General features: G+C 44.7%; 1 protein-coding gene across 1 annotated transcript in view; it reads right to left on the bottom strand.

The window, feature by feature from the left end:
- Positions 1-410: 410 nt before the first annotated feature.
- LOC140724683 (extracellular calcium-sensing receptor-like) overlaps positions 411-22,476 on the bottom strand; it is a 42,614-nt gene continuing 20,548 nt past the window's right edge. Inside the window, exons 4-8 of the mRNA XM_073039108.1 lie at positions 17,016-17,307; positions 13,695-14,531; positions 7,845-8,072; positions 1,418-1,541; positions 411-1,318 (exon numbers count right to left, since the gene is read on the bottom strand). Of these exons, the coding sequence (XP_072895209.1) occupies positions 411-1,318; positions 1,418-1,541; positions 7,845-8,072; positions 13,695-14,531; positions 17,016-17,307 (2,389 nt within the window). The remainder of the gene's footprint in view (positions 1,319-1,417; positions 1,542-7,844; positions 8,073-13,694; positions 14,532-17,015; positions 17,308-22,476) is intronic.

Below are 22,476 nucleotides of genomic sequence, written 5' to 3'. Positions count from 1 at the left end.
TTAGCCCATCTGATCTGACTGGCTGCATCGTTATGAACCCGAGAGACAGCTCTCCACACCCCTACTGTCTATGTGCAGTCCCTATCAACAGTCTACTCAAAACTGCAGTGGTTTTGTACTTCCAGTAATGTGGGCCCAGGAAAGATTCCATACACGATAAATCCACAAGCCTTGACACTCACAGACGAGAGCTAGAGTATTATTAACTTCATTAGTTTGTGACGATGTTTTTCCGACAACGCAATTATATGTGTTATATGTGCAAAATGGACCAAATGTGATTGAACCGCAGTGTTATAAAGCTGCATATAATACGCTACATGTAGAATTAAATCTTTAAAAACACACGAAGGACACATGAAGGATAAAAAGGGCAAAACACTTCGTGCGTTTCGTCGATGCATATTATTCTATAATCTCTCTGCTCTACCCATCAACTGTTTCTTCGTGTTCTCTTCCGGTTTGATTAAAATAATGTAACATTTTGGAACAAAGATGCAACTTAACAATCCAAAGCTTGATGCTAAAATTGCAAAGATTTCCACAGCGACCGTGTACTTCCCGGGAGTGCTTACATAGGCTGGAATGAATGTTATCCACACTGCAAAAAAGATGAGCATGCTGAACGTTATAAACTTAGCCTCGTTAAACTTGTCCGGTAATGCTCTGCCCAAGAAGGCTAAGATCAAACATATGCACGCTAGTAGTCCGATGTAGCCGAAGACGCAGCAGAAAGCAACAGTGGAACCCACAGCACATTCTAGAATAATCTTTGAACTTTGGTATTTGGTGTTTTTCGACGGGAATGGAGGGGAAGTTAGTAGCCAGATCACACACACAATAACTTGAATCAATGTGGAGAGAAGGATAATGGATCTTTGCTGTGTAGGCCCGAACCATTTCATCACATTGCTCGACGGCAAGGTGGATTTGAAGGCCATCAGGACGACCAAGGTTTTGCTGAGAATACAGGAAATGCACAGCACGAAGCTAATCCCGAAGGCAGTGTGACGCACTGCGCACGACCACGGTGACGGCTGCCCAATAAACGCAATGGAACACAGGAAGCAGAGAATTAACGAGACCAACAGAAGGAAACTCAGTTCCGAATTGTTGGCCCTAACAATGGGCGTGTTTATGAAATATAGGAACACAGCCGCGACAGCTCCCGTGATGCAAGCCCCAAACAGGGACATGGCCGCGAGTATTACCCCCATGCTGTCGCGAAAAGAGAGGAACTCGATCTGTTTGGGAACACAACGGTCTCTTCGATCATTCGACCAGTAATCCACAGGACACTTGATACATTCTGTGGAATCTATGGATGGAAAATACAATGTGAAGATCTACAGTGGGAAGGAAGTTATCCGAAAATTCTGGGCATACAATCGTCCCTAATTCGATCAGTGTACTTTACCTGTTTGATTGCTAATCTCTCCGTCAGAACAGGGTAAGCAATCGAAGCAGCAGACGGGCTGACCTTGTCGAGCTCCCTTTCTTGTACCTTTAGCGCACGGTTCACTGCAGACAGATACTGGAACCTGTGGAGACAGAACATTGTATACTAAACGACACACTTATTGCGCAATTGCAGGACATGTCACTTTTTTGTGAGTTTTCCTTTCGAGGATTGAAGATTAACTTTGTCAGGTAGAGGTGCGGTAATAGGATACTGATCTGCGTCAAGCTTTAAAGCGTAGGTGACCCGGGTTATGTTCCCGCCGCTGTCTGTAAGGAGTTTGTTCATCCCGTGTCTGTGTGGTTTTCCTCCGGGTGCTCCGGTTTCCTCCCACATTCCAAAGGCATACAGGTTAGCATGTTAATTGGACAGCTGTGTCCAATTGGGTGCCGCGGACTCGTTAGGCCGAAAGGGCCTCAATGTACTGAATCTTGAAATAAAAAGAAAATATTTTCGCCATATGTATTCATATGTATGAGGATTTTTTTGTTTTGTGTTGGCGCAATAGGCAACAGCATTGTGCTTATTCTTTACTTGAGTCTGTACTTGATATGGTATTGAGAAATCAACCTGATCACGTGTCAGATCTGTCGGTGCGAGAGCGCGTTGGAGGTCGTGATCACAACTCCATCTCCTTTACCATAGCGCTGGAGAGAGTTAGGGGCAAACAATTTGGGAAATCATTTAATGGGCTAGGGGGAAATATGATGCTATTAGGTAGGGACTTGAGAACATAAATTGGGAGCAGATATTCTCAAAAAAATGAACGGCAGAAATGTGGCAAATGTTCAAGGGAAATTTGCATGGCGTTCTGCATTGATATGTTCCATTGAGGCAGGGAAAGGATGGTAGGGTAAAAGAACCATGGTGTACAAAGGATGTAGAGAATCAAGTTAAGACGAAAAGATAAATTTACAAAAGGATCAAGAAACTAGGTACCGACAGAGCTCTAGAAAATTATAGGTTTGCCTTCAAGGAGTAGAGGACTGACATTAGGAGAGCTAGAAGGGGCCATGAGAAGGTCTTGGCGTGCAGGATTATGGAACCCCAAGGAATTCTACAAGTATGTGAGAGCAAGAGGATAGCTATGTGAGAATAGGACCTATCAGGTGCGATAGTGGAAATACGTGCATGGAGACGGAGGAGGTAGTGCAGGTATTTAATAAATACTTTGCTTCAGTATTCTCCAGGGAAAAGGACCTTGGTAACTGTAGGGATGACGTACAGCGGACTGAAACGTTTGAGTGTATAGACGTTAAGTAAGAGGATGTACTAGAGCTTTTGCGAAAAATTAAATTCGATAATTCGCCGGGACTGGAGGAGATATACCCCAGGCTACTGTGGGAGGCGAAATAGGAGATTGCTGAGCTTCTGGCAATGATCTTTGCATCATCAATAGGGACTGGAGAAGTACCAGAGGATTGGAGGGTTGAAAATATTGTTCCCTTTTTCAAGAAAGTGAGTAGGGATAACCCAGGAAATTATAGACCGGTCTGTTTTACTTCAGTGGCAGGTAAGCTGTTGGTGAAGGTTCTGACAGGCAGGATTTACGTGATTTGGAGAGACATAATGTGAGTAGGGATAGTCAGCATAGCTTTGCCTGTAGTTGTGGTTGTACTTGATTTGGTTTTGAGAAATGTACCTGGTCACGTATCAGACCTTTCGGTGGGAGAGCATCTTGGAGGTAGTGATCACAACTCTATCTCCTTTACCATAGTGCTGGAGAGAGATAAGTGCAGACAATGTGGGTATTATTTATTTGGGCTATGGGGAAACGTGCTGCTATTAGGCATAAACTTGGAAATGCACGGCAAAAATGTGGCAAATGTTCAGGGATCATTCTCATGACGTTCTGCACTGGTATGTCCCAGTGTGTCAGATAAAAGATATAGGGTAGAAAACCGACGGTGTTCAAAAGGTGTACAAAATCAAGTTATGCCAAAAAGGAAGACTTACGAAAGGTTCAAGGAACAAGGTACTGACAAAGCTCTAGAAAATTAGTGTTGCCTGGAAGGAGTATAGGAATTAAATTAGGAGAGCTGGAAGGGGGCCATGAGAAGGCCTTGGCGAGTAGGATTAACGATAATCCCCATGCATTCTGCAAATTTGTGAAGAGCAAGAGGATAGTCATGTGAGAATAGGACCAATCAGGTCGACAGTGGAAACGTGCATGGAGTCGGAGGAGGTAGCGTAGGCACCTAATGAATACTTTTCTTCAGTATTAACCAGGGAAAAGGACCTTGCTAACTCTGAGGACGTCGTACAGCGGACTGAAACAGTTGAGCGTATAGAAAGCAAGAAGATGTGTTGGGAATTTTGAGAAACATTAAGTTAGAGAAGAGACCGAGACTGGACGAGATATACCCACAGGCTGCAGTGAGAGGCGAGGGAGGAGATTGCTGAGCCTCTGGCGATGATCTTTGCATTATCAATAGGGATGGAAGAAGTACCGGTGGTCTGGAGGTCTGCAAATGTTGCTCCCTTGTTCAACAGAACAGAACGATAAAGTGCTCAAAATGGTGTGCGTTCCTAACAGCCTCTCACAGTCAAGTTCAACTCTTGGCCTTCACTTGTGGCTCAGCTAAATCAGTGATGTGGAGAAGGATATCTCACTGCCTGGACAATAGACAGTTCTTCACATCTTCACCCTCCCCCCGAAGGTTTTTGCCCTGGGGAGGACACAGTCAATCAGAGGCTCAAACACATGATCCGCTGGGATAGACAGCTGCCTACTACAAGACCCTGGTTAGATCTCACTTGAGTGGGGTCACTTACAGGAAGGTTGTGGATTCTGTAGAAAGATTTACAAGGATGTTGCGTCGATTGGAGAGCTTGCCTTATGAGAATAGGTTACCTTTTCTTCTTGAATCCACAGGACATGAGAGGTGACTTGATAGAGGTGTATAAGATGATGAAAGGTATTGATCATGTGGATAGCCAGAGGCTTAGGACCAAGGCTGAAATGGCGTACACGAGGGGGCGTAGTTTTAAGGTACTTCGAAGTAGGTAGAGAGGGTATGTCAGGGGTACGTTTTTCACACAGAGAGTGGTGTGTGTGTGGAATGCTATGTTGCCGACGGTGGTGGAGGCGAGTACAATAGGGGCTTTTAAGAAACTCTTCGATAGGTACGTGGAATTTAGAAAAATAGAAGGCTATGCTGCAGGGTCATTCTCGGCACATTCTACAGTAGGTTACATGGTTAGCAAAACATTGTGGCCCGAACGGCCTGTAATATGCTGTAGACCTCTATGTTCTATCAAAAAACAAATTGAAAAGTTAGAAGAAATCAAGTTTTGTGTAAAATATATCTTTAAGGGTACCGATATGCAATAACTGTACATAAATACATAAATACCATCATGTATTTAAAATATCAACGCATAATAAGACTTGGTTTAAACTGTTTGCAGCGCATTGCAATAGAGAGTTGGGAATGGGAGGGCTAGCGAGAATGCTTGATCAGATTAATAGTATAGGGGAAGAATGTTTTAAAGTGCTGTGTTTGTTTATGTTAATAGCCTCATCACTCTTTCCAAAGGGAACTCTAGAAGAGTGGGTAGTCTCCACGATATTTTTTTGCCCTGCCCGCTTGTCGTGGAAACATACAAGTCCTATTTCTGTCTCAATTACTTCTTCTGGCAGTTCGTTTCATATACTAACTACCTACTGGATGAAAAAAAAACATGCCCATTAGCTCCCGGTTTAATCATTTCCCTCTCACATTAAACTTATGCTCTTTCGGCATTACTGTATGGTTTGGTGCAACATTCTTACATAAAATAGCACTTCCACAGTAAACTGTCAGGTCAACAGAAAAGGCCCTTGATTGCAGTCTGCAATCAAACGCACAAATTTCACAGATGAGAGTTGGGATCAAAGAGTGGAGGAGGTTGGTCTGGGGAGATGTGTGGAGGGTGTTGAGGGAATCTATGGTGGGACGAAGATCGAAACTCGACGGACACAAAGAGTCGACGGTGGGGCCTCAGAGACACGAGATTGCAGATTTGTGAGGGGAAATTAGAGACTGGGGTTCCAGTGACAACGACTAGTTCTCGGCCTGGACGTGCGGTCAGTGAAGGTCCAGGCTGCTGACAAAGTTGGATATAGCGTTTTTAGCAGTTTGAAGGTGTAAGGGATCTTTGGAACACGCATTGCCGGCGGTAGAACTGCGGTTTTGAATCCGTTCAGGATCATTGGAACCAGTGTTGACGATGTCCAGATACATCGGGGACGGTAAGTGATGCGGAGAAATTCGAAATCTAGGGGCATCCAACTGAATCGAGGCTCAATTCTGAGGTAGCAGGGATTGCAGTCTGGGGCCCTAGTGGGCCGTCGGCTTTGAAGACGACGGCTCTGCAGTCTGCAGATGAGCCATCTGCCGATCCTTGCTGACGCGGAGAAGGCGAGGAAACAGCGATCGAAATCTTGGATCCGGCAGCGATAAAGTATTGGAGGGATCAATTGCGTCTGGAGGAGTGAGAATCCCGGATCTGCTGCAGCGACTCCGACAGTCCCACCAGATTTCTCCGCATGGTGGAAAGGGTGGCGCGTGGCAAGAGTGTTGGGTGCGTGGATTGAACTGCCGGCAACGGTGGGGGAAGTGGATGCAATAGTGCTTTTTTAAAACTCTTAGATAGGTACATGGAGCTTTGAAAAATAGAGGGTTATGCAACAGGGTAATTATAGGCAGTTTCTAGAGTAGGTAGCATGGTCAGGGCAAGATTGTGGGCCGAAAGGCATATAATGTGCTGTAGATTTCTATGTTCTGTGTTCTGGAATGTGGAGGAAGCAGCAGTGGGGGAAGCAGTCAATTGAATGTGAGTACCTGGGGTCCTCAGAGGCTCCAAATCGACAAGTTTGAAAACTGATTTGGAAGCCATATGGTACAACCTGGCGGTGGAGACAAATCCCAGGAACTTTGCAAGGCTGTGGCAACGGGTCTGGATGAGACCATGGTCGAAGAGGCGGAGGGCAGCAGAGATCACAGAGGGGGAACAGTGAGAGACGGTTTCATTGAACTCCCGTCAAACGGAAGATTTAAACTTCTTCAGGATAGACATCCCTCGAAGAGAGTTCATAGTACGAGTAATATCACAAGCACGAGGAAATCTGCCAATGCTAGAAATTAAAAGCAACACACATAACGCTGGAGGAACTTAACAGTTCACTGGGCATCTATGGTCCGTGAACAGACGACGTTTCGGACCGAGTCCGCTCTCCAGGAGTGGAAAAGAAGGGAGAAGTCAGTTTAAGAAGGTTGGGCAGCGGGAAGGAAGAAGTACATAGTGGCAACATTGCATTTTCAGCAGGAATGAAGCCTGGAATAGACTAGATATCTGTTAGAGTCAGTGGATTTATAAAATATATCATCCATAAGACTGCCTGCAGAAGTTGAGACAGAGAGATCGAGAAAGAGGAGAGAGGTGTCCGTAATGAATTAAGTAAATTTTGAGGCAGAGTAAAAGTTAGAGGCAATTTTGATTAAATTGACGAGCTGAGCTTGAAGCAGGAACCAGCCTGAAAGCAATCATCGATGTAGCGTAGGCAGAGTTGGTGAGCGACTCTGGTGTAGGATTGGAACATGGACTGTTCCACGTAGCCGACAAAAAGACAGGATCCTTAGAGTGTCCTTCACTATACCTTTAGTGGGGAAGTCAGGGAGCTTAAAGACATTTTCAAAGCTTGTGAAACGTCACGGATGTACGTAGGACGGGAGCATCGGTATCTTCGTCACCATGGATGAGATGTGCTGAAGGGCCCGTTTTATTGCGGCAGAGATTTATAGTTTTCATTTACTTGTTTTTCTTTGGAACTTCAGCACAGAGAACAGATGATGATCGTAGTCTGATTTGGATTGTAGTGAGGAAGTTTCTGTCTAAGCCCTGATACGCTGCTGAGAAAACCCTCATCTGTGTCTCCTGCAGCTGCAGTAACGCCTGTGATTATGCATTCAGGCGGGTGTGCTGAGTGAATGGATTGTTTCTTCTTATATAAACCTCCATTTGAGAAAAGGATTAAAAATTCCAACCCTCAACAAAATGATGTGGAGTGAATTCTATGGGACACTTAATATTTTGGGAACAGCTTCTTAAAGCTTCTTGCAATGTATAATGATGATAAAATATTAATACAAGATATACATATGTATATGTATATCTGTATCTATATATACATACACAGAGTATATATATATTTATATACATTATATTTATCTTATATTAATATTTTATTAAACATTGCAATGTACAATAACTCAAAGTGTTTTGATTTTTTGGTTTACACGGTGTATTATATACACACATTTGAGCAAAGAAAATACATTTGTAAAAGCAACAGAACAATCTTTTCAACTTATGTCAATAATAATAAACTTGAGTTCCTTACATTGTGTCCAGATCCGTGCCAAACGATTTCACTTTCCTCTAAGATAAATTCGTTCCCTGGAGGCAGGGCAGCATCGTAATATCCAACTTTAACCAACTCCACTGAACCGTCCACTCGTCCTTGCCAGTTTATCACGTCATAGGAAGCGATGGGATCTCCATTCTCATCAAAGCGTATTTGTTCTCCGAACTGATTGGTGAAGCGGACCTCCCGAAGATAGTGCAACAGCTGCAGATACAACAACATTCACTAAGTTAAGCCGTTTACTCATTGAATAAGGTTTAATATTTAAAGAACTATATTAAACTAGGATCCTTTTAACTGAAGTTTAAAACAATGTACTCATCTGTACTTGACAGACAGCAATGAATATTACATTCATTTTTCACACGTACAGTACATCGAAACATCGAAACCTACAATGAAATGCGTAGTTTGCGTCAAGGACTAACACAGACCGAGGACGTGCTGGAGAAAACCTCAAGTGTCAAAGAAACATCGAAAACCTACAGTACAATACACGCCGTTCGGCCCACAAAGTTGTGCCAAACATGTCTTTACCGTATAAATTACTCTAGTTACCCATAGACCTCTATTTTCCTAAGATTCATATACCTATCCAAAGTCTCTTAAAAGACCCTATCGTATCCGCCTCCACCACCGTTGCCGGCAGCCCATTCCACGCGTTCACCAATCTCTGCGTAAAATAACTTACCCCGATATCTCCTCGGTATCTGCTCCCCAGCATCCTAAACCTGTGCCCTCTTGTGGCAGCCATTTCAGCCCTGGGAAAAAGCCTCTGACTGTCCACACGATCAATGCCTCTCATCATTCTATACACCTCTATCAGGTCACCTCTCATCCTCCGTCGCACCAAAAGGCCGAGATCACTCAACCTGTTTTCATCAGGCATGCTCCCCAATCCAGGCATCATCCATGTAAATTTCCCTTGCACCCTTACCATGGTTTCGACATTCTTCCTGCAGTAGGTTGACCAGAACTGAACACAGTCCTTTAAGTTGGGTCTGACCAGGGTCCTATATAGCTGCAACATTACCTCTCGGCTCCTAAACTCAATTCCACGAATTGTGAAGGACAACAAACCGGATGCCTTCTTAACCACAGAGTCAAACTGCGCAGCTGCTTTGAGCGTCCTATGGACTCGGACTCCATGAACCCTCTGATCCTCCAACACAGCCAAGAGTCTTACCATTAATACTATATTCTGCCATCATATTTGACCTTCCAAAATGAAACACTTCACACTTATCTGGGTTGAACTGCCACTTCTCAGCCCAGTTTTGCACCCTTTCAATGTCCGGCTGTAACCTCTGACAGCCCACCACAGTATTCCCAAACCTTCCAACCATTGTGTCTTCAGCAAACTTACTAACCCAACTTTGCACTTCCACATGCGGGTCGTCTGTAAACATCACGAAGAGTAAGGCTCCCATTAGGGCACACTACTGGTCACCGACCTTCATGCAGAACATGACCCGTCTACAAACACTCTTTGCCTTCTGTGGGCAAGCCAGTTTTGGATCCACAAAACAATGTCCCCTTGGATCCCATGGCTCCTTGCGTTCTGAATAAGCCTTGCATGGGGTACCTTATCAAATGCTTTGCTGAAATCCATGTTCTATATCTATTGCTCTTCCTTCATCAATGTGTTTAGTCACATCCACAAAAAATTCAATTGGAGTCGTAAGGCACGACCTGTCCTTGACCAAGCCATGCTGACTATTCCTAATCATATTATACCTCTCCAAATGTTCATAAATCCTACCTTTCAGGATCTTCTCCATCAACTTACCAACCACTGCAGGAAGAGTCACTGGTATATAATTTCCTGGGCTATCTCTACTCCCTTTTCTGAAACCCTCCAATCCTCCGGAACCTTTCCCGTCCCTCTTGATGTTGCAAAGATCATTGCCAGAATTTCAGCAATATCCTTCCTCTCCTCCCACAGTAGCCTGGGGTACACCTCATCCAGTCCCAGCGACTTACCCAATTTGATGCTTTCCAAAACTCCAGGATATCCTCTTTCTTATTACATGCTCGAGCTTTTCAGTCTGCTGCAAGTCATCACTACAGTCACCAGTCTGTTTTCCACAGTGAATACTGAAGTTAAGTATTCATTACATCTACTATTTCCAACGGTTCCATACACACTTTCTCACTTGATATGCCCTATTCGTTCACGTCTTTTCTTCTTGCTCTTCACATACTTGTAGAATGCCTTGAGGTTTTAGTTAATCCTGCCCGCTACGTCTTTTCATGGCTCCTGATGGCTCTCATAATTTCCTTCTTTAGCTCCTTCCTGTTAGTCTTATAATCGTCTAGATCTCTAACATTAACTAGATCTCTGAAACTTTCGTAAGCTTTTCTTTTCTTCTTGACTAGATTTTCTGCAGCCTTTGAACATCACGGTTCTTGAACCCTATCATAACTTCCCCGTCTCGTTGGAACGTACCTCTGTAGAACTCCACACAATATCCCCTGAACATTTGCCACTTTTCTTCCGTACCTTTCCCTGAGAACAACTGTTCCCAATTTAAGCTTCCAAGTTCCAGTCTGATAACCTGATAATTCCCCTTACTCCAATTAAACGCTTTCCAACTTGTCTGTTCCTATTTTCAATGCTATTGCAAATGGTCCAATGCTATTGCAAAAGGAAATAAAATTATGATCAATATCTGCAAAATGCTCTCCCACTGAGAGATGTGACAGACGACCAGGTTCATTACTCAATACCAGATCAAGTAGAGTCTCCGCTCTGCATATTGTGGTTGGCTTATCTACATATTGTGTCAAGAAACCTTCCAGAACACAGCTCACAACCTCCACCCCATCTAAACTCCTTGCTCTAGGGAGATGCCAATCGATATTTGGGAAATTAAAATCTCCCACCATGATATCTCTCTTATTATTACACCTTTCCAGCATCTGTTTCCGTATCTGCTCCTCGATATCACTGTTACTACAGGGTGTTTTTTATAGGCCTACTAGCCGGCTTATGAAAAAACACCCAGTAGACTTCTTGACCACTTTGTGTTCCTAACCTCCACCCACAAAGACTCCATAGACAATCCCTCCATGACGTCCACCTTTTGTGCAGCCGTGACACTATCTCTGATTAACAGTGCCACGCCCCCACAACTTTTGCCTCCCTCCCTGTCCTTTCTGAAACATCTAAGACCCATCACTTGAAGTAACCATTCCTGTCCCCGAGCTATCCAATTCTCTGTAATGGCCACCACGTCACAGCTCCAAGTACTGTTCCATGCTCTAAGCTCATCCACTTTGTTCACAATATTCCTTGTGTTAAAATAAACACATTACAAACCGTCGGTCTGAGTGCGCCCCTTCTCTGTCACCCGCCTATCCTCCTTCACACACTGTCTCTAAGCTTTCTTTATTTGTGAGCCAACCAGCTCTTCCCCAATCTCTTCAGTCCGGTGCCCACCACCCAACAATTCTAGTTCAAACTCTCCGTAGTAGACTCAGCAAATTTCCCCGCAAGGATATCGGTCCCCCTAGGATTCAAATGCAACCTATCCTTTATAGTATCGGTCACATTTGCCCCAAAGGAGTTCCCAGTGATTCAGAAGTCTGAATATCTGCCCCTTGCTCCAATCCCTCAGCCACGCAATTATCCTCCACCTCATTGTATTCGGATATTTACTGTCACGTGGCACAGGCTGTAATCCCGAGATTACTACCTTTGCGGTACTGCTTCTAGCTAACTTCCTAACTCCCTGTAGTCTGTTTTCAGGACCTCTTCCCTTTTCCTGCCTATGTCATTAGTACCAATACATACCACGACCTGTGGCTATTCTCACTCCCACTGCAGGATATAGTTAACGCGACCTGAAGCATCCCGGATGCTGAGACCTGGGAAGCAAACTAGCATCCGAATTTATTTCCTGCTTCCCCCAAAATGTCATGGTTCTGTCGGTGGTCCGCATTCTGATTCACGGTCTGGTCCATCTTTCCTGTTTCCAGGTTTTCCGGTTTCCCCCTGTTCTGTGCTCTAATTGAGGCACCTGATTATCATTTTGGGCTGGCTACATAAATAGCTCCCCGGTTCAGCTTCATTTGCTGGACTGTTCCCTTCACCATCCTCCTGAAGCCTTTGGCCGAAGCTTTGCCTGCAACATCGCCTGCGTTCTCGCCTGTATTGTGGTGTTCTACCGCTGGGGCAAGACCGGAACCTTGCTGTAGCGAGAAAATAAATTGTCTATCGTTGTTTGGAACTGTCTCTGTGTCCACACCTTCGCTAGGTAGGTCTTGCCGTTTGCCGCTACCTTAAGTTGGGAACCGTTTCTTTGTGTTGTCTCTACGAGTTCCGGCCCTACGTCCTACTCCTGACTCTGTGTAGAACACCGGCCCCAAGCCCTGTTCATAAGGAGGGGTCCCGGCTCTGTGTTCCATGTACCCCTGTTCCTGTCTCTCTTAAGACCCTCTGTTCCTGTTCACTCAAGACCAAGGACCCGTGTTCCTGTTATCTCAAGACCTAAGCTCCTTGTTCAGGTGTTTTAAGATCGAGACAAGGCTTTGGGTTCTTGTCTTATCCTTGTGCCTTGTCCTGTGCAGGAGTTCCATGTCTAGTCCTGCAGCGAAGCCTCAAAGAACCCAAACCTCGCCTAGTCCGGTAGCCAAGCCTCGAAGAACCCAAGCCATGTCCAGTCCTGTAGCCACGTCATGTCCTCGCCTAGTTCCGGGGTCCAGGTTCTGGGTCCTTGTCCAGTCTCTGGCTCGGAGTCCAAGCCCAGGCTTTTAGTTCCCAGTTCCTTGTCCTGGTCCCGCTTACCTATCCAAAGCCATAGCCCAAATCTGAGTTCCTGTCCCAGATCCTAGTCTGTGCCCTGTCCCGTCCCTATCTCTAGTCCAGTCCAGTTCCTAGTCCTTCAGTATCTGTGTCTTGCATTTGGGTCCGCTCCCCGCGCCCACCTTATGACACAGAATCGCCTGTCTGGCACCCTAACTATAGAGTCTCCTATCACTGCTGTCTTTCTCTTCTTTTCTGTACACTTCTGAGCCACAGCGCCGGACTATGTTCCCGAGACACGGCCACTGTTGCTTCCCCCAGGTAGGCTGTCCAGGCCAACAGTCCCCAAACAGGCGTACTTATTGTTAAGGGGGACAGCCACAGGGGTACTCTCTACTACCTGACACTTCCGCTTCCCTCTCCTGACCATTACCCACTGGTCTGTCTCCCGTGGTTCCGGTGTGACCTCCTGCCTATAACTCCTTTCTATCACCTCCTCACTCTCCCTGACCAGACGAAGGTCATCGAGCTGCAACTCCAGTACACTAACGCGGTCCCTTAGGAGCAGCAGCTCGACACGCCGGCTGTAGATATGGTCTTCCGGGAGGCTGGGAGACTCTAGGACTTCCCAAATCTGACACTGAGCATAGAACACCGGCCACACACACATACTTCCTTTCCACAATTAACACAGGTGAACCTCGCCTGGTGTCGCAATGGTTCCCATGACAAAAAACTGCCCTCAACTTATGAACCCTTACTTACCAGTCCGACTTTATGAAAGTGGGAGGAGACTGGAGCACCCGGAGGAAGCCCACGTGTCACGGGGAGAATGGACAAACTCCTTACAGGCTGCGGTGGGATTTATACCCTGGTACTGGCGTTGGAAAACGTTACGCTAACTTGTGCTTTTGTGCCGCCCAGTACCAAATAAAGTTGATCCTTAATCTTTGATCCTTGAATTGAACCCCAACGGAATGTAAAGCATTCCTTAACCGCTACGCTACCGCTTCGTACATTTTCTTGACTATTATGGAAACTACTTTTTGGCAGACGGGAATATTCCACTCGTTGCTCACCTGCCAGGGTAAAATGTTTGATTTTTGGCCACAAGTTTTGTTCACAAAGGGTCCGTTTCCGTCTGTACACGATTGTAAATTATGAAGAGCATGCGCCACAGCGTACACAGCTTTATACACATTGTAGGAGATTCTCAACTGTGAAACGTCAGCGTATGTATTTTCCACCGTCTCTAGACTCTCTGAACCGTTGCACAGTTTGTTTGGAGACAACGACGCGTTTCCGTCCAGAATCTGATTTGACAATTTTGGACTGCAGCCAAAAACATCCCGCCACAGTTCATCCACAAATGGGTGGTCTGGTGCCGAGGACGGATGGAGTTTGACCAGAAATTCTCTCAGACCAGGAATTTCCTGTTTCCGGATCGCAAACCCGATCGCTCCTGAAAGTATTTCACGGCTTTCCTCAGACCACAGATGGGTTGATGTTATCCAGCTCTCGCTCGCTATGATTTGAATGTCAGTAACGTTCTGTAGACGCATTTCCTTCACCAAGGACATTGCATCGCTTTCAAAAGTGAAAAGAATTACCACTTTAGCAGAGGACTTTTGCATCGTCGCTGTCACTTGCATCAGTTTAGATCTGGTGCTTGCAGAAGAAATAAATTCAATAAAAGCGATGCATGTCTCAAACTTAGAAACTTCTTGAATAAACGACAATATCGCGAATCGACCATATTCACCGTTATCAGCGACAATCCCGATCCAAAGCCACTGGAAGCGCTGTACAAGTCTGACCAAGGATTTGATCTGAAAGGCATCACTAGAAGCAGTTCTGAAGAACGTTGGGAACTCTCTTTTGTCACTTAGGCAGGTACAGGAAGCAGAGTAGCTGATCTGGAAGAGAAAACATATGTTACACAGCACATTAAAGCACAGTTCACAAACATCTGAGAGTCCTTGATTCCGACTTCGGGGTAAAACAATTTGTTTGTGCATTTTTTCACTCGTCTGTCAGAGAAAATTCGGCTTTGAGAGACTGAAAGAGAGCTATATTTTTAAAAATAAAATCATGTTGTTGTAAGATTAGCTTTATAGAGATTAGCTTTATTTCTCACATGTACTTCGAAACATACATAGAAATGCTTCGTTTTCTGTCAAATCAACTTCACGGGGTTGCACTGGGGGCAGCCGTAAGCGTTGCCACACTTAGGGTGCCCCCAATTCATGCTCACTTCTCACTAACCCGAACCGACAGGCAATTGGGCTGAGGGAGCAAATCGGAGCACTTGGAGGAAACTCATTCGTTTGGAATCAAACATTTAAGAAAAAGCAGCAGATTAAACTGATACCAATCCTGATGTCGAGTGTTGGCTCGAAATGTCGAATGTGTATTCCCATCCTTTGATGCTGCTAAGCACGTTGAGTTCCTCCGGCATTTGCTGTGCGTTCCGGTATGTGAGAATCTGTTGTGTTTAACCTTTAACATTGCAGAACATCTCAAATCGTTTCACAGATTAAACTGCACCTTGTGGAACTGAAAACTAAAAAAAAGGTCTCTATTTCTGCACAATAACAATTAAATCTGTATAATGATAATATGCTATATTCTTATATTTCAATGCTTGCAATAGATGGAAAAAGACGGCCATGCAGCACTTTACAGTTTGGTACGTACGGCATTGTGGGCATACCTGGATTGTGGTTGAAAGAAGATTATAGCGAGGAGCTTTACAGCCAAGGATCCATTTTGTATCGAATGTAGAAGCAGGTAGCAGAGGGGCTGTTAAAGTTCTGCTGTCAAAAATAAGTAAATCACTAGAAAGAGATGACAGAAGGTGTAAACCTTAGTGGGTAGAGCCAAAGAATTGCAAATGTAAGCAAAGCTCTGATGGGAGTTTAAGCTTAAGCAGCAGTAGCAGGGATGTGTACTACAAGTACAAATGGAGATAGAAAATGCACACCAAAGGGGCAATATTACAATCACCATGAGGGATTTAAGTATACAGGTAGATTGGGAAAATAGGGTGAAGGCTGGATCGCAAGAGGGAGAATTTCTAGAATGCATACGATATTGAATTTTAAAGCAGCGCGTGATTTTTAGCCTACTGGTTGGTCAACTAATCTGGATTGTGTGTTGAGCAACGAACTGGAGATGATCAGAGAGCTTAAGGTAAAAGAACTATTAAGGACAAATGAACACAATGCGATAATATTTACACAACAATTTTAGAAGGATAAGCTAAAGTCGGATTTAACAGTATTGCAATAGGAATTTGCTGAGGCATGAGAGTGGGGCTGGCCAAAATTGAAAAACAAAACAACACTGGCCGGGATGACAGCATAGCAGCAATCGCTGGAATTTCTGAAAACGATAAAAGGTGCAGGAGAAATACCTCTGAAAGAGGAAGAAGTATTCTAAAGAGAAATTGACACTACTTTGGTTAAAGAAGAAAAGTAAAAAAAAACATTTGAATAGAGGGCATATGATAGAGGGAAACGTCAAAGGAATTTAGGGGATCGGGAAGCATTGAAAAGCCACCAGAAGGCAACTAAAACGTGTAATGAAAGAGAGGCGAGGGTGGATATCTGACTGCTGGAAAGTGATGCTGGAGAGGGAGTGATGGTGGAACAAGAAAATGGCGGGCGAAACGGAATCAGTATTTTGCATCAGTCGTCACTGTGTTGAGACACTGGCTGCATGCCGGAATTTCGCGAGTCTCAGGGGGCAGAAGTGTGTGAAGTTCCCTTTATTATGGATACAGTGGTTCAGAATCTGACAGGTCTTAACGTGCTTAAGCTACCTGGACCAGATGGTATACAGCCCAGGGTTCTGTAAGAGGTGGCAAAAAAGATTCTGGAGGTATAAGTAATGATCTTTCAAAAATCAATTGATTGAAGAACGGAATGAGGCAGAAAAAAAGGAAATTATAGGCCAGTTAGTCTGATCTCTGTGGTTGCGAAGGTGTTGAAGGATCGGGGTATTTGGATTCACACGATATCCGTGGTGTCATTTTTCAGATGACAGGAAGGACAGTGAAGTTATGAACAGTGTGGAGATTGATAGGCTACAACAGGACATTGACAGGATCCAGAACCGGACTGGGAAGTGGCAGGCGGAGTTCAACCTAGAAATGTTCTAACAATGGAAGTTATAGGTAGCCGTTAGTGATAGTAAAATAACCTATGTCAGTAAAATTGTTACCAAATAATTCTGCGTGCTTCAAAGCAGACAATGCAAACAATCATGAATCTTCCTATTCAGCTCCGTCTACTTATACCTCATGACATTCAACAGACTGTAGAGCACAGCCTGTACAGTTTAGGCCAGACACAATTTTCTACGGACCGTACAGCTTACAGTAAATTAAGGAATCCTACCAGGCCGATATTGAACGGAGCTAATAGGCGTGAAGCAGCGACTGATTCCGAAGACGTGGCGTCGCCCACAACAATGGCCACTGCTGGGAGTGCTGAGCAAGTGTAGCTGGATTCAGGTTCATCTTCCTGGTTCAGGAACTGGAGGACTCCTTTGAGCGATTCGGAATGTGCATGGCAGCTGTCAAAGATCCTGTATCCGAGAGTTATATTGGGAAGCAGATTCGGATTCTTGTTTATTTCATCAATTGTGAAAATCATTGTCTGCACCCAACGAAGCTGCTCTTGCCGGAATCTAGCAAATATACAAGAGATGTGTCATCATATTGGAGAGACATGCAAAAATGTTAGTCAGTCCAGTTTCACAACACTGTGTACAATTCTGCTCTTCACGGTACTGGAAGGATGTGGTTGTAATAGACAGAATGGAGAAGAGATTCAATGGTTTACAATCTGGAATAGAGCGCCATAGTTAAATGGAGAGATTGTATGGGCTGCGTTTATTCTCAATGCAGTGGAGGAGGATGAAGAGTGACCTACAGATGCCTATAAAGTTCTGCGAATCTCTCCTTAGATCATGTCTTTTCCCAAGGCAGGGGAGGCTAAATCTGGATGGAACGATTTGAGCCAAGAGAGGAGAAATGTAAAAGAAGACCGGAGGGTCAGATATTTAAGTGGAAAGTGGTGAGGGCCTGAACTGCAGTGCTGTACTTTTCTATAGTTCAATGAAATGGATCTTGAAGTGAAGGTGAGGTGAAGTGTGTTTGTAAGAGAGTCCAGGAGCTATGGAGATGAGTTCTTCAACTCGTTCTCAATATTTCGTGCTTATTTATTATTATTATCAATATATGACATTTTAGTGTGTTTGCACTGTTCATTGTTGCTTGTCCATCTTATTATGTGCGGTATTTCATTGGTTTGTCTATTTATGTACTGTGAATGCCCGTATGGAAGCAAGCACCAGTGTTGTAAATGGTGGCATATATGTGTGTTGCCGATAAACCTTTGAACTTTGATTTTGAATAATGCCATAGAATGTTTCAATGGCTCTTTACTGGGGCGCACGCACTGCAGTTCAATAACCTTTTAAAAAACGAGAAAAACACGTATTGAACTTGAAATTTTTACTTGTAGAAATGCTCTAGTTACAGAGGTCTCAGGGCTAAAGGAATAAAGGGCAGAGAAGGCTATTAATCGCAAAAAATATCATCCGACTAATTGATTGTGAAATTTCCTCAATGATTGTTGCTCCCTGTGAATCAAGACAATAGGTATTTAGCAGGTAAAAAGAGATACAACAGATGTTGACTGCCGGAATTTTACCTTCCAGCTGATTCGCCTTCTGTGATAATGCAAAAGTACAATATAGGAATAAGCCCTTCGGCCCATCTTGTTAGTGCCAAGCCGTTTAAAATAACTACTCCAAACTACCTTCACCGGGACAATTGGCCGCCATGCCTCTATTATCTATGTGATTATCCAAAGATCTCTTAAACGTTGGAATCAAGCTCTCATGCACCTCTTGCGCAGGAAACTCATGACACACTCTCACAGTCCTATAGTGAACAAGTTTCCCCAACAGTCCTTCCAGGTGAGGCAACACTTCACTTGTGAGTCTGTTGGGTTCATTTATTGCATCCGGTTCTCCCGATGCGGCCACCTCTACATCAGTGAAACCCGACGCAGATTGGGGGATCGCTTCGCCGAGCACCTTCGTTCCGTCTGCCACAACAGACAGGATCTCCCGGTTGCCACCCACTTCAACTCTGCTTCACATTCCCATTCAGATATGGCCATACATGTCCTCCTCGACTGCCATGATGAGGCCAAACTAAGGCTGGAGGAGCAACACCTCATATACCGTCTATGTAGTCTCCAGCCCCTTGGCATGAACATCGAATTCTCCAACTTCCAGTAATTCCCTCCCTCTTCCTTCCCCCATTCCAGCCGCCTATCACCTCTCTCATATTTCTGCCTTCTTCTACTGCACATAGTGCTTTCCCCTTACATTCTTTCTTCACCTTTCTTGCCTGTCTCCTCCCTGCTTCCACTCCCCCACCACTTGATATTTCCTCTGATTGGTTTTTCACCTGGCACCTACCAGCCTTCTCATTCCCCACCTTCCCCCAACTTATTTATAGGGCCCATGCCCCCACGTCTTCAGTGCTGACGAAGGGTCTCGGCCCGAAACATTGACTATTTGTTTCCACGAATGCTACCCGACCTGCTGAGTTCCTCCAGCGTGTTGTACGTGGTACCTGGACCCCAGCATCTGCAGTGTACTTTTATGTTTACGTTTCCCTTCAAGTTCCCTATAAACTTCACATCATTTACTCTTCACTCTTATGGGCCTCATGAGTGAAGAAGTTTCCACTCACTCTCCCCATGAACCTCACGTTTTCCACCGTTTTACTCTCACAGTCTGAGTGACGAGGTTTCCCCTCACGTTCCCGAGAAACGTTGTATCTGTCACACTTAATTCATGACCTCCAATTGTAGTCCCACTCGACCTAAGTGGAAACAGTCTGCTTGCATTTACCTTATCTATACCCCTCATAATATTGCATAGCTCTATCAAATATCCTCTGAATCTTCTAACTTCCAAGGAATAAAATCCTAACGTAGTTAATCTTTCCATATAGCCCAGGTCCCCCAAGAGCCCGCAACATCCTTTTAAATTTTATTTTTACTTTATTTGCAGCATTCCGTTAGGTAGGTGACCACAATTGAACAAAATATTCTAAATGCGGCCTCAGCAATGCACTATACAACTTCAACATAACATTTCATTTCTTGTATTCAGTACGTTTATTTAGATGGTTTATCACCAAAAGCTTTCGTTACGAGACTATCGATCTGTGACGCAATTGTCAATGAATTCTGGACTTGTATTCCGAGATCCCTTTGATCCAATACACTCCTCAGAGCCCTGACGTTTACTGTATAAAGCGACCCTCGTTGGCCCAACCGAATTGCAACAACGGGCATTTATCGGCATCAAATTCAATCTGCCATTTCAGCCCTTTTGCCATCTGGTTCAGATCCCGCTGCCATCCATGAAACACACACACACAGCACTGGAGGAACTTAGCAAACCAGGCAGGATCAATGGAAGAGGGTAAACAGTCATCATTTCTGGACGAGACGCTTCATCAGGACACTCAGTCAGGAATCTTTTCTCTTTGTGTCTTGCTTGGAATTCTGGCTGTTACAAGGAAGGACTGGGGGTGAATTCAGGTGCAGAACACAGTTAAGGAAACGTATTAGGACTTGACTTGGACTCAGATCTAGGACGTGGAGCCGGAGCCTTTACCGGAGTGGGATCCAGACACTTGACCGGACTGGGACCCGGAACCTTGAACTGGACTGGGGCCTGAAGCCTTGGACAGGGTCTTTGAGCCTTGACTTAGACTGGGACCAAGAGCCAACAAAAGAAAACAAGGTCAGACCACTCGCATCCCGGCTAAGAGCAGCCGCAAAACGGCCGGCAACACTCAGCTGGACACGAGAAGACAAAAACAAACAACAACAGACAAAACGTATTTCGACACGGGGAAGTTCATGAAGTCGGCCCCTTATTCTTGGCGGCTCTGAAGACGGTCCCTTTATCCGGCGGCTTGGAACTTTTATCGCCGTCCTGGCCACGGTGACTATCCAGCATCTTGACACGAAGAAGGAACAGCGGATGACGGGCTGTCGGCTCGACCCCGGAACTTAGACAGGAAGGCTCTCGACTCGACTCACTCTCGGCAACCCGGAACGAGCATGACCGGACTGCTGAGGTGACGAACCAGCAGCGAGTAGATGTACGCCGGAGTTCTTATGCTGTCGGTTCGAATGAGGATTAGGAGAACAGTGGAACACGGGGAAAGGAAATTAACTGAAATGAGCAGTTACCGGACCAGACCATGCCACTGGCATCTGCAAATTTTCTCGTATCTCCGTTACAAGCCATGAAGGTGTTCTTCACTGCCCACAACATCACAGATCTTGGTGTCATCCACAAAAGTAGTGTTAATCACATTATCATCCGGAGCATTAGGGTGAGGGTTAATATTAGAGTTAGACGACAAAAAATAACAGACCTAATACCGATCGCTGTGCCAGTACACTAGTGACTGATCTCCATTCAGCGGTGCAACCATCTACTTCACTGTCCGGATTCTCTCTCAAAGAAAGTGCCCACTCCAATTTGCTAACTCATCTAGAATGCCGAGTGACTGAATCTACTTGACCAACTTTCCAAGCGGTGCCTTGTCATATACTCTGTTAAAGTCCATGTGGAACACATCCACTGCTTTGTCTTCATCAACCCTCCTGGTACTTCCTTAAGAACTGCATAAGATTGCTCAGACGTTAATCACTACACACGAAGTTATGCTGATGGGTTTTAATCTATCCATGTCCCTCCAAGTACTTATATATCCGGTCACTTAGAGTAACTTACAATAACCGGTCTCTAGTTTCCTGGTTTATGTTTAGAGCCTTTCTTAAAGAACGGACAACATTGGCTGTCCTGCCATACAGCGACACCCCACTTGCAGCTAAGGATGATTTAAATGTCACTGGTAGGGCGCCGGCACTTCTGCACGTTCCTCTGACAGGTTCCGAAAGAACACACTGTTAGGCTCTGGTGATTTACCCATCTTAATTTGCGTAAAAACAGCAAACACATACTGATTTGTAATCTGTATACCGTCGCTGAATTTGCCTTACTTCTATAGACACTGTGCCCGTCTCCTTAGTAAATACAGACGCAAAAATATATATTTAAGATCCCCCGCCATCTCTTTTAAACTCCACGCGTGGATTGCATTCTGATCCTCAAGAGGAACAATTTTGTCGCTTGCAATCCTTTTTCTGTTAACGCATCTCGAACCCTGTAGGATTGCCCTTCACTTGCCTGTTAAGGCAACATCATGACTTCTTCTTTCCCTCCTGATTTCTTTCTAATCTTGCATTTCTGTATTCTATAACCACCTCATATATTCCTGCTCCCTATGCTTGCTCTGTACCTCCTTTTTGCTCTTACCGAGTACCGCAATATCTATTAAAACCAACGTTGTCTTTACCTTTTATTTTGATACGCACATAAATGTTCGTACTCTCAAATTTTCACTTTTAAAGGTCCCACTTACCAAGTACACTTTTGTCAGTGCTCAGCCTGTCCTAATCGAATCTTTCTGATGCCATAACAATTGGCCTTTCTCCAATTTAGAACCTGACCTCGTGAAGCAAACGTACCCTTTTGCATATTGACTTTGAAATTAATGGCAATGTGATCACTAGAAGGAAAGTGTTCACCAATCTTCTGTCAGCATAAGACCAGAAGATATAGGAGCAGAATTAGGCAATTCAGACCATCGAGTCTGCTCCGCCACTCTGTAATGGCTCATCCCGGATCCCACTCATCCCCATACTTCCGCCTTCTCGCCACATTCTTTGATGCCCTGACTGATCAGAA

Source organism: Hemitrygon akajei, chromosome 3 (assembly GCF_048418815.1).
Source record: "Hemitrygon akajei chromosome 3, sHemAka1.3, whole genome shotgun sequence".
NCBI classification, from domain to species: domain Eukaryota; kingdom Metazoa; phylum Chordata; class Chondrichthyes; order Myliobatiformes; family Dasyatidae; genus Hemitrygon; species Hemitrygon akajei.
Note: the sequence above shows the minus strand (reverse complement) of the source record. Positions and strands in the feature narration are given on the sequence as shown.